Here is a 17,491-nt window from a genome sequence, read left to right on the forward strand (position 1 = left end):
GCCCATTGTCACACTCTCGTCTTTCAATCATAATTCAGTTAAACACTTTCCCAGGCACTTTTAACAGACCAGTACTCCAGTAGTTTTTAAATATACTCCAGGTACCTTTCCTTTTGTATAGGAGAACAATAATGGCAACTTGCCATCATTATGCACAGATTACAGTCTTCATATGTGTTAAATTAGTCCCACAGCCATTTCATAAGCAAACTATACCCATACCTTAACTTACCTTGGTATTTTAAATTTTTTGCAGCCTTATGATTTGTCAACATTCTCACCACATTTATAATTTCCTTTTCATCCATTTTTTTCTTAGATACTACATTTATAGCATTTGTTTTAATTCCACTTTTGATACCTAATTATCATTCCCATATGGATCTTTAAAATACTCCTTCTAGCATTCCCTCACTTTAGTTTCATTCCAAAGCATTCAAACACTTTTAATTCCATTTACTCTGCTGGAGACGCTTAACTCTTTTCACTTCTAAGACATTTTAAATTGCCACCAAATTACCATGTTTTTCTCTGTCCCTTTTAATCTTAACCATTCCTTGCTCTCATTGACAACATTCTTCACCACTCTTTTTCTCTATATATTTCTATCATCCTCATTTTTTGCTGCAGTCATTCTCTTATATGCACTTTTGCTCATTCACAGCCTTTTTCATTTTATCATTTCACTAAGCATCCTTTTTTATACATCCCATTAGCATAAACATTGCATAACTGATGGAGAATATATATTTCCAATTTTTGGTATTACTTTCTTTGTGATCAAATTAACATAAAACATCCACATTGCAACATTGAAATATATGGGTTAAAATAAATGGAAAAAGGAATAAAACCAGAATGATTCTGAGTATCTACTACCAACCACTCAATAATAATAAGAATAACATATAGGTGAAGTTTTCATATAGATTTCCAATAGTTTTCCAATTTTTGAGTCTTCAAAGAGGGAACAAGTACCAATGGGGGACTTTGTTGCTCAGACATCTGTTGGGGGAGAAAATAATCCTTCCCAAACACTCAGGAATCAGCTTGATCAACATTTTTTTTCAGAGAATGGAGAAAGCTACAGCAGAATTAGCATTCCTTGTCTTGTACCTAACTAATATGGAGTACTTACTATACAAAGGAAAAAAAAAAATTGAGACTATTGGGCTGGGGGCAGAAATTCTAGTGTAGTGAAACACATCTTAGTCTTTAAGAAAGCAGATTGTAAAAACTATTAGTAATTATATACAGGATTCCACAGTAGTCGAAGCTAATGGGAAAAGGATGCACAGATGAATGGGAATTCCTGAAAACTGAGATTCTAAAAGAACAATTGTAAATAATTGCAATTGGAAATAACTGGAAATAAAAAGGAAGAGAGCTGAAGAAGCAAATATTGTTGCACATAAAATATAGTGAAAAATCTGAAAATAAAAAAAGGCACATATAAAAGGTAGAACAAGAGATATATTACTAAGGAACAGTACATACATAGCCTAGATTTGTAGAGAGATGTCAGGAAAACTAAAAACCAGAATGTACTGTGATTAGGAAAAGGGGTTATTTAGAGATGTTCAGAGTAACAAAGAAAACAATCAATATACCAGCTGCTCATTGAGGAGGGCAGAACAGATAACAAAGAAAAGGCAGAACTACTTACATCCTATTTTGGTGCCATCTTCTCAGAAAAGATATGCATTCAACTAGGCAATTGTAAAGAGCAGATTGAAGGAGCAGCATTTCAGCTTCAGTTTAATCAAAGTAGTCAGGGAATACTTACTCCCCATGAATGAGTTCAAATTTCCATATGAATTGCATCATAGAATACTGAAGGAACTCTGCTTCCTGTCCTGTTCTGTATTTAATCAGCCAATATCAGGCTCACCATATTTCTTCTTGTGATATGTGAAACACTAGGTACAATTAGCCACCCTCTTTTTAATTAAAAAAATGCTACCATGGAAGAAAAAGGCATTTTCCTATGGGGATTTAAGCCATGAATCATACATATGGTTAATACCTTTCCTTTTGTTGCTCCCCAGTGATGTATCTTTCTTCAGTTGGGGACAAGGTGGAGAATGCAGTCCAGTACTGTAGACTTACTAATATGTTTTTGGCTGCTTTAACACCCAACAATCTTAGCTGTGTCTATGGGTGCCATCTTGTGAGTTTAATGGAAGAAGTATGACCGCATGTTAGATATGAAAGATAAGCAACTTGCATGATAAATATTTGACCTGTTCCTACATGTGCATGTTTGTCACTAGCATGATCCTTTGTAGTCTGAGCTACAGCAAAATCATTGATAACACAATCCCTTCTAAACCATTTGTATTTTCTAAGCAGCTTTTATACTCTCTCAACTATCATAACTGGAATATAAACATATTCTGTTAAAGTCTACAAAAAAGATTTTAAAAATGCATTCATTTATGTTATGAAGCATCTCCAATGTATTATCTATATTCTCATTACTATTTAAGAAGTTCTATCTAAGATAATATTTTACTAAAATTACCTTTGGAAAATCCTTCTGTTATTGCAGGTTTTGTCACTCCTTCATTAATGACTGGATATAAACTAAATCTGTATTTCTCAATGAGAACGAAGTTATCTGGAATAAAACAATAATGTTTAATTTACAAATACCAGCACATGTGAGCAATTCCCAGTCTATCAGATTCATAGAAGAGACTAAACCTCACAGCTACAGAAAGTCAAACACAACAATCTGAGACTTACAGGTTTGGAAAACTGGCACTTTCTTATATTCTATTGCTTTGACACAGAGACCTAAAAATAGCTTCCCAAAATCATAAAAGAATAAAAAGTTACTAGATGTAACAGTATATCTCCCACAATTTAAGTTGGGGCAACCTGCAGTTGATAACCTGCAGTGATAATATACCTATCATAGGATATCTAGAAGCTTCCAGCATTGCAAGATCATGTTGCCAAAGAAATTCAGTGGAAATAGCAGATTTTCAGCAATATAATTTTTTCTTTCTCTTCAAACTTCAAGGTGAGCATATGTGTAGGAGGCTTTTAAGAGACAAATCACTTGCATTTTGTAATCCAACATGTGGTCCAAATGGGCTGTTTTCAAAGTGTTTTAAGGCCTCTCACACACATTCACACTCTTCAAAAACACAAACAGCAGGAAGGCAGGCCCTTTCCATTATGTTACCATATCATCAGAAGGCCTCTGGTGGCTCTCCAATTTGTTTGGAGAACAAGTTGGGTTCCCTAACCTAAGGGGAGATACCCAACCTTTCTTAAGATATATTATGTCAAAGACAAGCTGGCAAACAATTTCATGCTTTAGCAAAACTTTCCTACAGATGGATGTAGGGATATCTAGAAGCATAGGAACAGGTTCATCCTTTATTTTTCCAAGTTCACAGAGCAAAAGCATGTGAACAATACACCATTCCTGTATCTTCCTTTTTTTAGTTTTTTATTGCTTAAACTGTTTCATTCTTAGCGATTTAAATGAAAGGAAATGAAAAAAGGGGACTCCAGAACTAGTATACTTTCTTATTTCCTCTTCTCACCCCATGCTTCTATATTCAAAGCCTCTTCTTGCACTTTTGTTTGCTTTTTTCATTCATCAGTACTGAGTTTCTGATGTTGGTGAATCATCAGCTACGGACATTTCTGCAGCCTTACTGAGAAGCTTGATCTGCTTAAAGCCTCAGAGGCTACTGTCCCAGATAAATTCTGCTCACCCAACTGGAGTAAACAGAAAGCACCTGCTAAAAGTCTCTTCCAATCAGAAGGTATTATGGGAGGGGGCACAAAGATGGACTTTCTCAGTGGCTGTTCTCCTCCTGTGGAGCAGCTTATCCCCCTCAGGCAAGTATGGCCCCCTTTCTTTCAACTTTCCAGAGGATAGCTAAAATCTGGCTATTTTGGATGGCCTTTGGAGATTAACATATGTAGTCTGCACAACTGATATTGTTATTGTTATTTTTTCTATGGCTTATCTTGTGCTTTATTGTATAATTATAATAATATATTATAATCTAATCTGTACACTGCCTAGAGCCTCTGGAGTGAGGCAGTTTATAATTTTTTAAAAATAAATGCAATTATATTAAATGTATAGCGTAAAACAAACACTGGACCTGACATTTAACTTTAGGTCTGTAAATGATATTCACAATAGCATAAGTAAGTTTTTCAGTCTTGAAAAGAAGAAAATATTATTTGTTTAGAATAATAGACCCTACATTTTGAAAAAACATTTTACTGTAGGATTCTTCCTGTAAAATATTTAGCAAATACATATATTTATTATTTCCTTTCATTATCTGACCATCCATGTTGCACGCTTATGACATTTAGGAATTTAGAAAAGACAGAAAGGAAGGGAAAAATAATGTTAATATAGATTACAGTATTTTGCTCAAATGTTACACAGCATATTTTGAATCCTGTTAATATAATTTTTTTTAGAAGTTGTCATTGTTCATTGGTTTTCAGTAAATCTTTTTATACACTCAAAATTCCTTAGCCTTCTATGTTTTATGTCCAGTTTATTTTTTCCAGCATAAGTACTGTTGTAACACAAGAGAAACAGGTATATGCTTTCATATTCAAACTCACCAAATATTTGATGCCTTCTGACATTGGAAGGAACCGTTATCCATTTAATTTGTTCTTCTCCATTTAGATTGATCCATTCAATTACAAAGGATGTAACAATATAATCCATAGGTAAAAGTGTCCAGGACATTATTATACAACTGCTGTTCATTGGGTAGATATTCAGAGACTGCACAATATTTACTAAGTCAAACCAACCAACAAACAAAAAAATTGGTAATCAGAAAATTGCACAAAAGTTGAAAGATAATTCATCCATATCTTAAAGAAGAAAAACAAAATTACTTTATTTTACTTTGTAATTAGAAATATTGTAAACTTCATAAGGAAAGAAAGGAATAATATTACTAGATTGCAAATTATTTGTAGAAACAAGTTTAATTCACATGTAGCAATACAAGTAAATCTATTTTGGATAAAGCATTATCAAATTTAGATCACCAAACACAATTTTAGCCTCCCAGAACACATGTCCAAAAAGTTGTACTTCATTAATTTTTGTAATGGAATGGGCATTAAAAACATAGTTAGAGCCTAATTATAGTCAACAATATTTAATGTTCATTAAATATAAATGTAAAGAGTATGTAATTTTGTAAATCAAATATAGTTCCCCATCCGCTATTCAGGGGCATCGGGAGGGGAGTCAACCATGTCAAAATGGTGGGTGCAACTGGGCAACCAAATCCATGCCTGATATGTTCAGTGCTTGGTAAAAAGGTGCACAACTTTAATCACCCAGTTGCACCACCATTTTAATGTACTGATGCCCCCTTAGGACACTTTGGCATCTAATTTTGGACTGTGGCCTCTACTTGCCACCTAAAGGACACATATGGTTCTTGGCTCAAGAAAGTATACATCACTGCATAATTCCAATGAGAATGTCCTCTATATATTTAGCTATTTTATATATTTACTATCATGTATTGATAATACTTGTATCAGCATTCCAGAATGAGAGTAATCAAAATGAATGCATTGAAGGATGTTAGATGGCAATCCTAAACGCTTTATTTAAAGGGAATAACTTCCATAAGATCAGTAGTTTCTAAATACCTTCTTTATTTAAAAGTAATACATTTAAATGGTTGTGGGGGAGCAATTATCCAAAATGGTTGTTCTTACCTGTGCTTACTTGTTGTGATAGAGTTAAAATAAAATTCACAGAAGAAGCTCCAATTGAGTTGATTGCTAGAATTTTAACAGAATGTATATCTTCTGACCAGGAAAAAGTATAAGTAGTGTCATTTTCTATATAGTCAGACCATGTAAAGTTTTCTGAAGTATTATGCTCTACCACATAGTCTAGAACACTGCATAAAGAAAGATTCTTCATCAATGGCTGTAAAAAAAATACATATATATTATTTTGTTTTTGGGTTGAAGCTAATTTTCAATTTTTTTAATAATACAGGGGCAGATATTTTATTCATTTTATAATAAAATATTTTTTCCTACAAATACTAAGGAGATTAACTTTCATTGCCTCATATAGCCAATTAGGTCAGAAATTAAACTAATTTGCTGAGCAATCAAGATTGTATTTTAAACCAATTTTTCCAAAAGTTTTTAAAGTGTAAAAGCAATTAGATGGATTTCTAGTTTAGTAAACTACTTTGCTGGTTCCATATTTCTAAGAATTCTCATTGGAAGCACTTGTTAGTTTAGACTGACTGTCTGTTTTTGTTTAAGGCATTGGGTGAAATCCAGTGGCATAGGAACAGATTTCTGCTCATACAAAAGAACTTTCCCTCCTTCTCCCTGCAACAGCCCATGTTATCTTCAGGATCTAATCTTTAGGCCTGGGAATCCTTTGGAACAGATTTTGAAATCATATGGGATATTGCAAGATAGCCATAGCCAATAGCATATAGGGAAGAAGGGAGAACTTTTGGCCTTTGGTTCTATTCACATAAACTGCTGACACTGCAAGTACAGTTGTACCTGATCAAGTTTTTTAAAAGTTGTGAGATTCCCTGATCCACCAAAGAACCTTGCTGTAAATCTTTGATGTGCTGATTTTGCTAATAATTAATTTGTTTGGATCATGTATCCTTGAAAGACAATGAAAATATGCATTATGCCTATCACAAGTAGAAATGTAAAAAAATTCCACCTTGAATTCCTTTGAAACAAATTTAGAAATTTTATTCTGAGACAACTTCTAACATTAAAGCCTACTAGGATTTATTTTCCTGAATCAAAGCTTAATCAGAAAATATTCCTGAAAAAAAAGATACACTTCTGAAAGTTGCATGTAAACAATAACAATTACATTTTAAAAGTGGTTACATCGTGGAACTTCACATTTTAAAAGATTGCCCTTTTCCATTAAAAAAAAAAGGTTCTTAGTTAATATAAGAATTATGTAAATCAGGACAATGTATAAAATGTCTTATGTTTTTTTAACTAATTAAAAACGAAACCCAAATCAGGATACTACCCTACCAGTGTAGACAGTAAAGGGATTACATTTTTAGGTAGTTTCATATTCCTAATTGCAAGACACAATAGGAACCTTATAAAAACAAAACTAGATGTTGAATATCTTATTTTTCTTCCCATAATTACCTTCCAAAGCAGAGTGACATTTTTCTGGCTCGTTATGGGATCTTCATTAATAACTCTCCAGAATTCAGGTCCTCTCAAAGGAGCTGGGAAAAAAAATGTATATTTCAAATTGTTTATATGCATGCAGTTTTAAATGAATAAATAAGTAGCCAATAGCATATAGGTAATATACTGACCTTTAATATCCTTAACAACTGTATAAGCTGATCTGCTCCAATCACTCCAATAGCCAATTCCTTCAGTCATACTGCAGCGCATCTGAACAATGTAAACTATACAGGGATCCTGTACAGCAATACTCACAGAGGTAACCGATACAACAGAAACTTCCTGAATCTGTAAAAAAGCAAGGATGCCTAAACAAATAATGAATAAAATCATTTCTGAGTGACTAAAGCCAAGATTGGATATCTGTTATGTAATAAAGAGAAAAGGGGCACATCAAAAACTAGATACTAATAAAACTAATAGGAAATCCGCAGTGAAGCATTAGTTGGTTTGCATTAAATGAGAACATACCTTCCAGTTAATGTCTTTTCCACTAGCAGCATATCGAACTTGAAACTGAAGGTCATTCTTCGGAAGTTTGGGGTTATTCCAACTCACATTCAGCTGCCCAGTATCCTCTGTGATTTCAGCTTTGACACTGAAGGGAGAGAATGGCTTCACTAGAAAGGTAAACAAAAGAAATTTGGCTGACTTACTGAATATCTTCATTGTCTAACTATGTATTGCTTCTTCCCTACTGTACTTCATTAAAGCCATGTACTGTATCCTGCAATTTATAAAATCCTTATCGATCTTTAATTGTAAAACAATTGTAGTAGTAACCTTGTTTCCTTATTGCCTTGAAAAAAAAATAGTTCCTTCTCATGAAAAATTCCTTCTCTCCCAATCCAGTATCAACTCAAGACAACTGGGTTAAACTTATACTGAAATATGGAGGACAGCATTGCTCTTCCAAGGTTTTTCCGGAGTTCTTATATTTCTGGCAGAGTCATATGATATCTAGCCTTCACCTGGTGAAGACTGCTGGCTGAAAAAGGCTGAGTTGCCAAACTCAGGTTCTATGGAATTGGATCTTAGATTTTGTACTTTCAAGACTCAAGGCCTTACACCATAATATATAGAAAGAGCGGTTACCAAATTACTAACATTTGATCCAGATGCAAGATCTATTTAGAAACTATTTTTTATTTTCAAATTAATTTTAAGTAAATTTTATAATAATTTAATAAGGAAGCCAATTTTTCCTGTGGCTTTTAGAAATGCAACATGTTTCAACCTGTACAGTAAAGATGATTGGCTGAAACTGTTCACGAAATGACAGCAATGGATGCTGATATGCAGCAACCCTAGAAAGTAACCATAATCTCAGGCACAATGAGGGCGATGGGGGACATATATAAGGTTAAAAGGTATTATTTTTTCCATTATAAGACGTCATTGTCCCATTTTCTCATTCTTCAGACACTTTCCCGGCAGACTGACTCATGCACAATACTGGAGCTCCGTTTGAAGAAAAATGCTTAGAACAATGGACTATAGGGAGGTAAGGCTGAGGACAAAGAGAAGTTCAAATACTCATGATACACACACCTTTTTTGATGTTAAAATTAGGCATCTTTCATGTGCTGCTTTAAAGGTGGAAGGAGCAGACAAACAACTAACACTGCAGCCTTTGTCGTATCTATAGCTGCAACAGAACTGAATCTCCAAAACCAATCTTTAAATGACCACACAAGGCCTTATGAACTTGTTATTGAATCCTGTAATGTGATTCTAGAGCATAGAATAATCTGTTCTATAAATCACCCTTCCTATCTATATGGAAATGTAATAAAGACATGTTAGAAATGAAAACTTATTTTAAATGTTTATTGCAAGGCCTGATAATTCATTGTAATTTCACACACATTTAATTTTGTTTCAGTTTTAATAAAAACAGCTATCTTTATCTTCCACACAGGCTCACCATTATTGACTGAATAATTAAAATGGCCAATTGAAAGGAATACGTTGGATGTGGAATATGAAAAAAAAAAGAGAGAAAAAAGAATTTCAAGGAACAGGAGCCAATAGCATTTGTGTAAGAAGCAGCAATTACATTTTTATAATTACAGATTGAAATACAGGATACATCTTAAAAGGAATGTTGTATTACAGCTTGTATTAACTGTATTATGTACATCTTGAAAGTGAGACAGGAACCTCACTTTTTTATTTTCCTTTAATTCATACTGTTAAAAAGCTGTTTTGCGAATGGCTCTTCCTTGGCAGTGAAATTTGCCACAAGCCCCTAGAGCAGTGTTTCTCAACCTTGGCAACTTGAAGATGTATGGACTTCAGCTCCCAGATTTCCCCAGCCAGCCATGCTGACTGGGGAATTCTGGGAACTGAAGTCCACACATCTTCAAGTTGCCAAGGTTAAGAAACACTGCTCTAAAGAGTTATATTTGAACACGTATAGCATAATGTGTAGATTCAAAAACAGCAGCCATTATCCCAAAGTCAAACCACAAGTTCTGCCTCTTTGAGATATGTGTGCAACATGGCAGCACAGATAGAAAAGGAGTTGGCTAATCATAAGAGAGCCAGTTTGGCATAGTGGTGAGACTGGGAGTTCTAGTCCCATCTTAAGCACAAAGCCAGATGGGGGGGATCTTGGGCCAGTCATTCTCTCTCAGACCTAGGAAGCAGGCAATGGCAAACCACCTCCAAAACACATTGCCAAGAAAACTGCAAGGACTTGTCCAGGCAGTTGCCAGGAGTCAACTCTGACTTGGAGGCACCAAAAGAAAAAAAGGGGGGGGCAGCTTATGACATGACATCCAACACTGTATATGGCAATCTCCCCTTCCTCTGCCCTCTCCTCTGGTGCAGCTTGTAGCCTGAGTGAAGATAAAACTTTTATCAATTAAACAAAAAAATACCCGAAAATCCATGGTATGTTCAAATCAAGCTGGGCAATAATCCATTGTTTGAGAGGCCTTTCACTTACCTACTTCTTTTGGAAGGACACATACTGGCCTTGATGTAACTGTTCCCAATGAGTGCTTAATTTCTATCCACATAGTGTATCCAGACAGAAGGTAAAATGGTTGAAAGATGCACTCATAAACATTATTCCTCTGAAAACTGCATTCTTTCACCTCTGAATCTGAATGCATGCTAGGAGATTCTGAACAGTATATATCGTTCCTTAAAATAACAAGAAAATAATACAGTTATATGCACCTAGCACTTAAATTAACATGAGTAGTATAACTACTTTGTAGAAAAGATTTTTTTTTTCATCCTAGTGTTTTTCCCACATGTGCAGGGTCTGCTTTCCCCCCCCCCCCCAGATCAACCAAATGTTGATCTGTTGGTTGCAACAGGAATTGACCGACCGGCTTGTCACCCAAGCCTGATGTCAGGGGCTGAGAGAGAGTGACTGGCCCAAAGCCACCCAGCCGGCTTTCATGCCTAAGGTGAGACTAGAACTCCTAGTCTCCTGGTTTCTAGCCTGATGCCTTAACCACTAGACCAAACTGGCTTTCTTCTTTGTAAATAAAAACATAAGTGATAAAGAGTAGTCTTCACATAACCTGTATTTTTAATTATCTAGTTATAAAATTTGTAGCTAACCATTTATTTCAGCTTACTCAGCTAAAAGGAACTATTTTATTATTTATGTATTTATTTATTTGTCAAATTTATATGTCATTAAATGTAATTTCAGCACATCTCCCTGGGACGAAGCTATTTTTTATAGTATATTAAGATGTAAACAACATTCTTAGGCAAATACCCGGAAAATCGATTTGCATCTCAGAATTTCTCATTTTAGAACGTCAGCACCATTGACTCAAGTCTAATGAACTAACAAGCCTAAAGCTCGCTCTAACTATGCACGTCCTGCTATAATGCCTCAGGCTACAGGCCTCATCATTGCATTTCAGGCTCAGCTTCTCCATAGTGCCATTTCAATCAGGTGGGAAGTCAATTATATGAAGTACTGGAAGACGTTTGGCATGTGTCATCTTACCAGAACCTGAGTACACACAGCTGGTGTACTCATGACTGATTACTTGATTGTTATTAGTCATGAAGGATAGTTGCCTCTTTAACCAAGCCATAGATTTTGAGTCTCTTTGAAAATAGGTAGATCATCCAGCTTGTTTTATATCTACCTTTTGGCAATTCACCAGAAAAAAACAAGCCTCCCAATCTGATCTAAAGCCTGCTAAAATCAGTGGGAATGCTGATACTGATAATGAATAGGATGTGAGGAAAATGAATAAATGTCTCTACAAGATACCACATTAAAGAAATGAATGGTCATTATCAATCTAGATTCTGAGTTGATGAAAAACTAAAAGTGACAAGTTCATAATATGTTTACTTTTATTCATGTTTTCTCCTTCTTTTGCAGACTTTAGGGGAAAAAATAGAATTATTGGTTCCATGGCACTGATTGGTGCCATAGTCTTCCTATGTGAATGTGAACACATGAACAAAGATTACTAAGGGGTATGTGCCATATTGCAGTTAGAAAGAGAGAGATAGACAGAGATCACTTCTAGCAGACAAGGAACTTTGTAAATCTTATTCTTGTTCATCTTCACAATGACTATAAGAAACAGGTCAATATTAATCTCATTCTGAAGATGGGAAACAGAGGCTGAGGGTGGAAGGTGATTTCAACAGCACTTTGCAAAAGCTAATATCCAAGCTGCTACAGTACTGAGCCAAACAGCCTTGAGCCAAATCTAATACTCCTTTCCCTGGCAAGAGACCTCAGATTAAATTTATTGATTTCAGATGAATCTCATTTTTTCTCTGAGGTGCTCAGAAGTGTATTTGCAGCTTAACAATAAAGTTATGAGTATATCAGGCTGTGACTAACCCAAGATGGTTCAGAGATCTTCATAGTTAAGCAGGATTTGAATCTGTAACATTTAGTTAGAGGTGTCTGCAGGGGGGTCAAGAGAAGGCAAATTATGAAAACAGCTTTCCACATTTTCATGAAAGCATTAGATCCTGCAGATGCTTCTGGTCACTGCATTCCATTGCTTATTTGTTAAATCATCAGTCCATGATTGACCACTAGTTCATCTGCCCTGGGACACACTGTCCAGGAGCTCTAAAAGTTCCCTATTACATAGAATTTTCTTCATCACTGTACTATCTTCAGTTCTGAAAAAAACAGCTTTTCAAAAATACCATACTAAAATGAACATATACCTGTAATATCTTAACAGCAAAGTACTCTCCAAAAGCATTGGATCTGGATTGATGGACCAGGAACAGGTCATTTTTTGTAGGTTGCCATAAGTTTCACATGTGATGTTTATATTGGCATCTATTTGAAAGACAACATTAGTGAATATGCAAACAAAGAATAAGGGTTCATCAACATATATAATTGTAGAATTAATCTGATACATTACCTATTATGTATAGTTCAGCATAACGATGATTACATTCCTTGTTCTCATTACAACAGTATAAAGCGTTAAAAAGGAATTTTCCTCCAGGCTTCATTGCAGGTAAGTTGGTAAGGGTAACTTTGCTAGTGTAGTCATTCACAAAAGTATACTGACTACTTGGGATTTCTTTTGCTAAATTCAACCACCACACTATCTTCTTCGATGAGATTATTTTGTCTTTGGTTTTATAAATACAGTAAAAGGAAACGTTTGTTCCAACACTTGCTAGGAGTTTGGAAGGGAAATACATGACATCTATTAAAAACAAAAGAAATCAAACATTATATTTTTAAAATAATTTTTATAAAATTATTCTTTATAAAAACAACCACAAATGTAGGCATTTTAATAGTAAATTTACTTTGTCATTTATGTAATGTAAAATAATATTCTTTTCTCATTCATCAGATTCCAACATAAGAAAAAGGCAGTCCCTCTCTCAGATTAAATATGTTCTTCCCCCTTAACTATGAAAGAAGTAGCCCCCACACTTCAACATTCATTGACTCCAGAGATACATTTTAGCACCCTCCCTCCAATCATTATATAAAGTGGTAAAAATAACCACTATTCTGCCATTCATTTATTTTTAATTAATTGTTATGGGCATCTATTGAGGATATGTTTGATATGTTTGGAACCTCTGTTGTTATGTGTTTATCTTGTATGCCACTCAGGGTCTTTGGATTGGGATAAGTTAAAAATATTGTAAAAATAAACAAACATAATTTTTGATTCCTCATGGGCCATGATCCAGTGTGTGTGTGTGTGCATTCTTTCATTCATTCATTCATTCATTCATTCATTCATTCATTCATTCATTCATTCGTCTATTTTGATGAATTCTGGAGCATACCATAGCATTTAACAGTAAGTGTGTGTGTGTGTGTGTGTGTGTGTGTATGGTATGTACCATACAATTTTAAAAATCTATCAATGTAATTCAAAGGGAGGTCTCAGAATACAGGCTTTCTTATAAGGTATTAAACAGCTTTGCCCATTTATCTTAAATAGATATATCCAGGTTAAATACAGATCTGAATGTAAAGCTAATTAAAGATGTAAAAATATAAGCCTAGTTCTAGCTTGTTGTACATCTGATGTTAATGAAGTGGGGTGAATGAAGAGCAACTCTTTGCCATCACCAAGTACATTAATTATTTTATATAATACTAACAGTACCCTTATGGAAAACAGTTCCCTATAGGAAAGAAATTATTCTTCCTAATCAGCATCTTCATCACAATAGGATCACTAAAAAGTGTTTACCGAATGCTAATATTTCATCTTACACATTAGAATCATTATTTACTACATACACTTTTCCACGAATCTGTGTTACAGCCAGATGTTTCTTATATTATTTAACAATAGCTGTCAAGTGTGAGAGATGATGATTGGCATTTTGGACAAACAGTGGCTACAGACAGAGTGAAGTGTAAGTCCAGATCTTCTTTTCAAACCTTTTTATTTATATATCGATATTTACCCATAATGCTGTCTTACGAACTTCCTCTCTTTCTGATGTATATATTGTATATATTCCCCAATCTTTAAATTGCAGTCTCAGGAGCATTCATGTGGAGGGGGGCGGGGTATATAAAAATCTACAAACAGACATTAAAAAGGGGCAGGCTTCCATTGTGTGATTGGAGCTCCCATCTTGATATTTTGATACACACACACCTGGATGACCCTCTGCAGTCTTGTTTCTAACTGTTTTAGCACATTACATATATTTCCTAGTAGATATTATTGTTGCTATTATTATGGTTGGTCACACAGTCAGCTAGATGTTTAGACTGGATTTGGCATTTTTGTCCACCTATTGAGTCCTTCCCAAGGACCTGGGATAGGCAGATGTTTATTATTATTAATTATTAATTATTAATTAATTATAATCATTAAATTATTATGTATAATAATTTCTATTTGTAATAGTTAATATATAATTGTTAATTATTAATAAATACTGTTGCTGTTATTATTGTTATTATTGTTTCCCAACTTTATAGATGGTGACGTGTGGGCACCAGTATATTGGCTTGAGATGTAGTCTCTAGATTAGAGATCCTATAGAATAATGTGAGCAGACCTGGGATAAAACTGGGCTTTACTTGCGCTTATGACATACTGACCATAATGTGCCAATTGACCAGCCTTGTATTCTTAGTGTTAGCAGGGAATGTTGCATGTGGCTTGGGAATAAATAAAGCTGAGGCTGATGACTAAATCTACTCTTTCTTTATTTTACCAAGGAAAGTTATGTGAAAGCCTCAATTGACCAAAGCCATGACAAAGAGGTAGTGTTCAGTATACATGGGTCCACTTGTTGACAACTACAGCATGTGCAGGATGGTGATTTCAAATGTAAGAGGAGAAGAGCGTAAAAGCATGACTTAGCACATGAAACAAAACAAAGAAAAATAGATTGTGTTTGTGAAACTAAGAGAAACGGGAAGGAAAGTGGTCTCTACTTATGGAATGGGGCTTATAAATACATGCAGGGAAATAAAGATTTAAGTTTAATTATGAATGAATGAATTAAAATGTATGTCATAATATATGGTTTATTTATTCCTTATTTTACTGGGCTTATAGGCTAGGTTTCTATCAGTGCCACCTAGCTGTTCAGATTGTGTATGAAGTAGGAATTCATAGGCTGGTAGGAGCTGCATGATATGCTCTAGTGTATGGTAATAATGGAAGAACTAGGAATGAGTTTTAGGGAAAATTATGTGTCCTCTGAATAAATATGATCCAGGGAAAATAACTATTGTTTTAAGTAATAGTTTAAGTTCTACCTATTGTTTGATATGAATGGGTGAATAAGATGAGAGAGTACAGAAAAGGTTTGAGCCATCCAGAGACCAAAAATGAATAAGAATGATAATGTTTTGGAGAGCATCTCCTTAGAAAAAGAGCTGTTTGTTTTCACTATGTGATTTAAGCATAAGCCTATTCATATGAAGACATGGGAGAGTAATAAAACAATAAATTTGATTGATTTGATTATTCATGATGAAAAACTGAGAGAATCAGTAATGGATACAAGGATGGTCGTGAATATGGAACAGACCATTAAGTGGTAGTATCAAGAGTGAATCTTGGAGGAAAAAGATTATAGAAGAAAATAAAAGAAACAAAAGAAATTAACATGAAAGTAGTTATGTCCAAATCAGATTAAGAAGATTCTGCTGCTGGGAAGCCTATTCTGGATACTCCAGATGAATGTGAGCCTCAGGAATTGGTAACCAATCAAGCAACTGAGGCTTATTCTGCTGTCATTCACCTGGAACAGCTGCGTCCACAATTAGGTGAAGAGGATTCCAATCCTGGGCCACGCCCAGTCTCCAGACATGCCAGTCACTTTGGAGAATGGAGCATTCAGCATTCCTCCACACCAGGCACAAGCACTGACAACCTTAATTGGTTCCCACCCTATATAAGGGGAGCCGCTAGTGAGCGAACCTGTTGGAAACAACTGGTCCAACTTGGACCCTGCATGCTTGTGCCTCAGAATTGTTACATCCTGGAATACTGCTACTCTCACCTTGGAATGGCTGACAATCTTCTTGTGAATGCCTTGGATTTTGGACCATGACCTGATGCTGCTATTACTTGCTGTTTGGACCTGGCCTTTTTTGCAGGCAGGCTTGCATATGTTTGCGCACTATCTGCATGCAACTGCACACACACCCATGCTGACTGCCTCTGCCTGTAAATTTCCAATTTAACCAAGAAAATTACTGAAACCTAATCTCTGTGTGTGATCTTCACCTGCAACAGGACAAAACTAGCATAAGTGCACAAAGGGAATGTATGAGTCCTGTATTAAAAGTATTATAACATAGACTGATCTCTCAGCAGAATGGATGGAAGTGGATGTAAGAAAGATTGGGTGAAAGGTGCTTGAACAAAGTGAAAATAATTACATTACAAGGTGCCACAAAAATTTATGCAATTATGCTAATGGGAAAAGGGGTGCTTGGCAGAATGATAAGAGGATAAAGATAAGAAAATGCTGTAAGAGAATGCTTGCTGCAGTAAATTAAAATTATGTAACATGCATGGAAAGAAAAAAAATGGTTGCATAAATGTAGCTAGAGAGTGATGAACGGTTAAGTTTACAAGGGATGGAGATTTTGATGGAAATAAAACATAGTTTTGGAAGTAGGTGAAAAGGCTAAACAAGAAACCCCCAGCAGAGAGGACAGAAATGGAATTAATAATAAAAGTGGTGAAATGACTTAGGAGAAAATGATTACAGAGTGTCTGTGAAGACTGCATCTGTCCCTGATAATTGGAGGAATGCTGATATTGTTTCCTTATAGAAAGGGAAAGATAACAAGAATAAATACAAAAACTGCAGGAGAGTTAGTCTTTTAAATGTGCCTGAGAAAATGCTTGGCAGAATTATGACTGAAAGTTTAAAAGAAGTGATAATGTGTAACATATGAGAACTACAGTGCAACTAAGCAGGGGGTGTAGTTCAGATTTTTGCTCTTCAGCGGGTAACTGAGAAATGTATAAATGTGAGAAAGCAAGTTTATTGCTTTAGAGCAGGGGTCCCCAAACTCTTCAGCTTATTGACCCCTTCATGAAGTTTCAAATTGTTCATTGACCCCCAACCATTTATTATATGAAACAGTTTAATAAATACTACTTTAACTAATAATACTATGAATAATAACAACAACAACAACAGATAGTTCCATCAACCTTGGGGGTCAATGTTGACCACTTTGGGGAACTTGCACAAATAGGGAGGTTGACTGCTGAAGTTATATATAGAAGTAAAGCATTCATGAGAATAAAATGCTTGTTAT

At 35.0% G+C, this 17,491-nt stretch overlaps 1 protein-coding gene across 1 annotated transcript in view; it reads right to left on the reverse strand.

Moving 5' to 3' along the window:
- The window catches only part of LEPR (leptin receptor), a 54,518-nt gene that overhangs the window by 11,146 nt on the left and 25,881 nt on the right, over positions 1 to 17,491 (reverse strand). Inside the window, exons 7-15 of the mRNA XM_088153322.1 lie at positions 12,624 to 12,917; positions 12,418 to 12,535; positions 10,190 to 10,389; positions 7,708 to 7,856; positions 7,365 to 7,524; positions 7,189 to 7,271; positions 5,743 to 5,959; positions 4,615 to 4,797; positions 2,525 to 2,620 (exon numbers count right to left, since the gene is read on the reverse strand). Of these exons, the coding sequence (XP_088009448.1) occupies positions 2,525 to 2,620; positions 4,615 to 4,797; positions 5,743 to 5,959; positions 7,189 to 7,271; positions 7,365 to 7,524; positions 7,708 to 7,856; positions 10,190 to 10,389; positions 12,418 to 12,535; positions 12,624 to 12,917 (1,500 nt within the window). The remainder of the gene's footprint in view (positions 1 to 2,524; positions 2,621 to 4,614; positions 4,798 to 5,742; positions 5,960 to 7,188; positions 7,272 to 7,364; positions 7,525 to 7,707; positions 7,857 to 10,189; positions 10,390 to 12,417; positions 12,536 to 12,623; positions 12,918 to 17,491) is intronic.

This window comes from Python bivittatus, unplaced genomic scaffold (genome assembly GCF_059951505.1).
Source record: "Python bivittatus isolate LINGU-HERP-01145 unplaced genomic scaffold, Pbiv_v1 ctg000700_np1212, whole genome shotgun sequence".
NCBI classification, from domain to species: Eukaryota; Metazoa; Chordata; class Lepidosauria; order Squamata; family Pythonidae; genus Python; species Python bivittatus.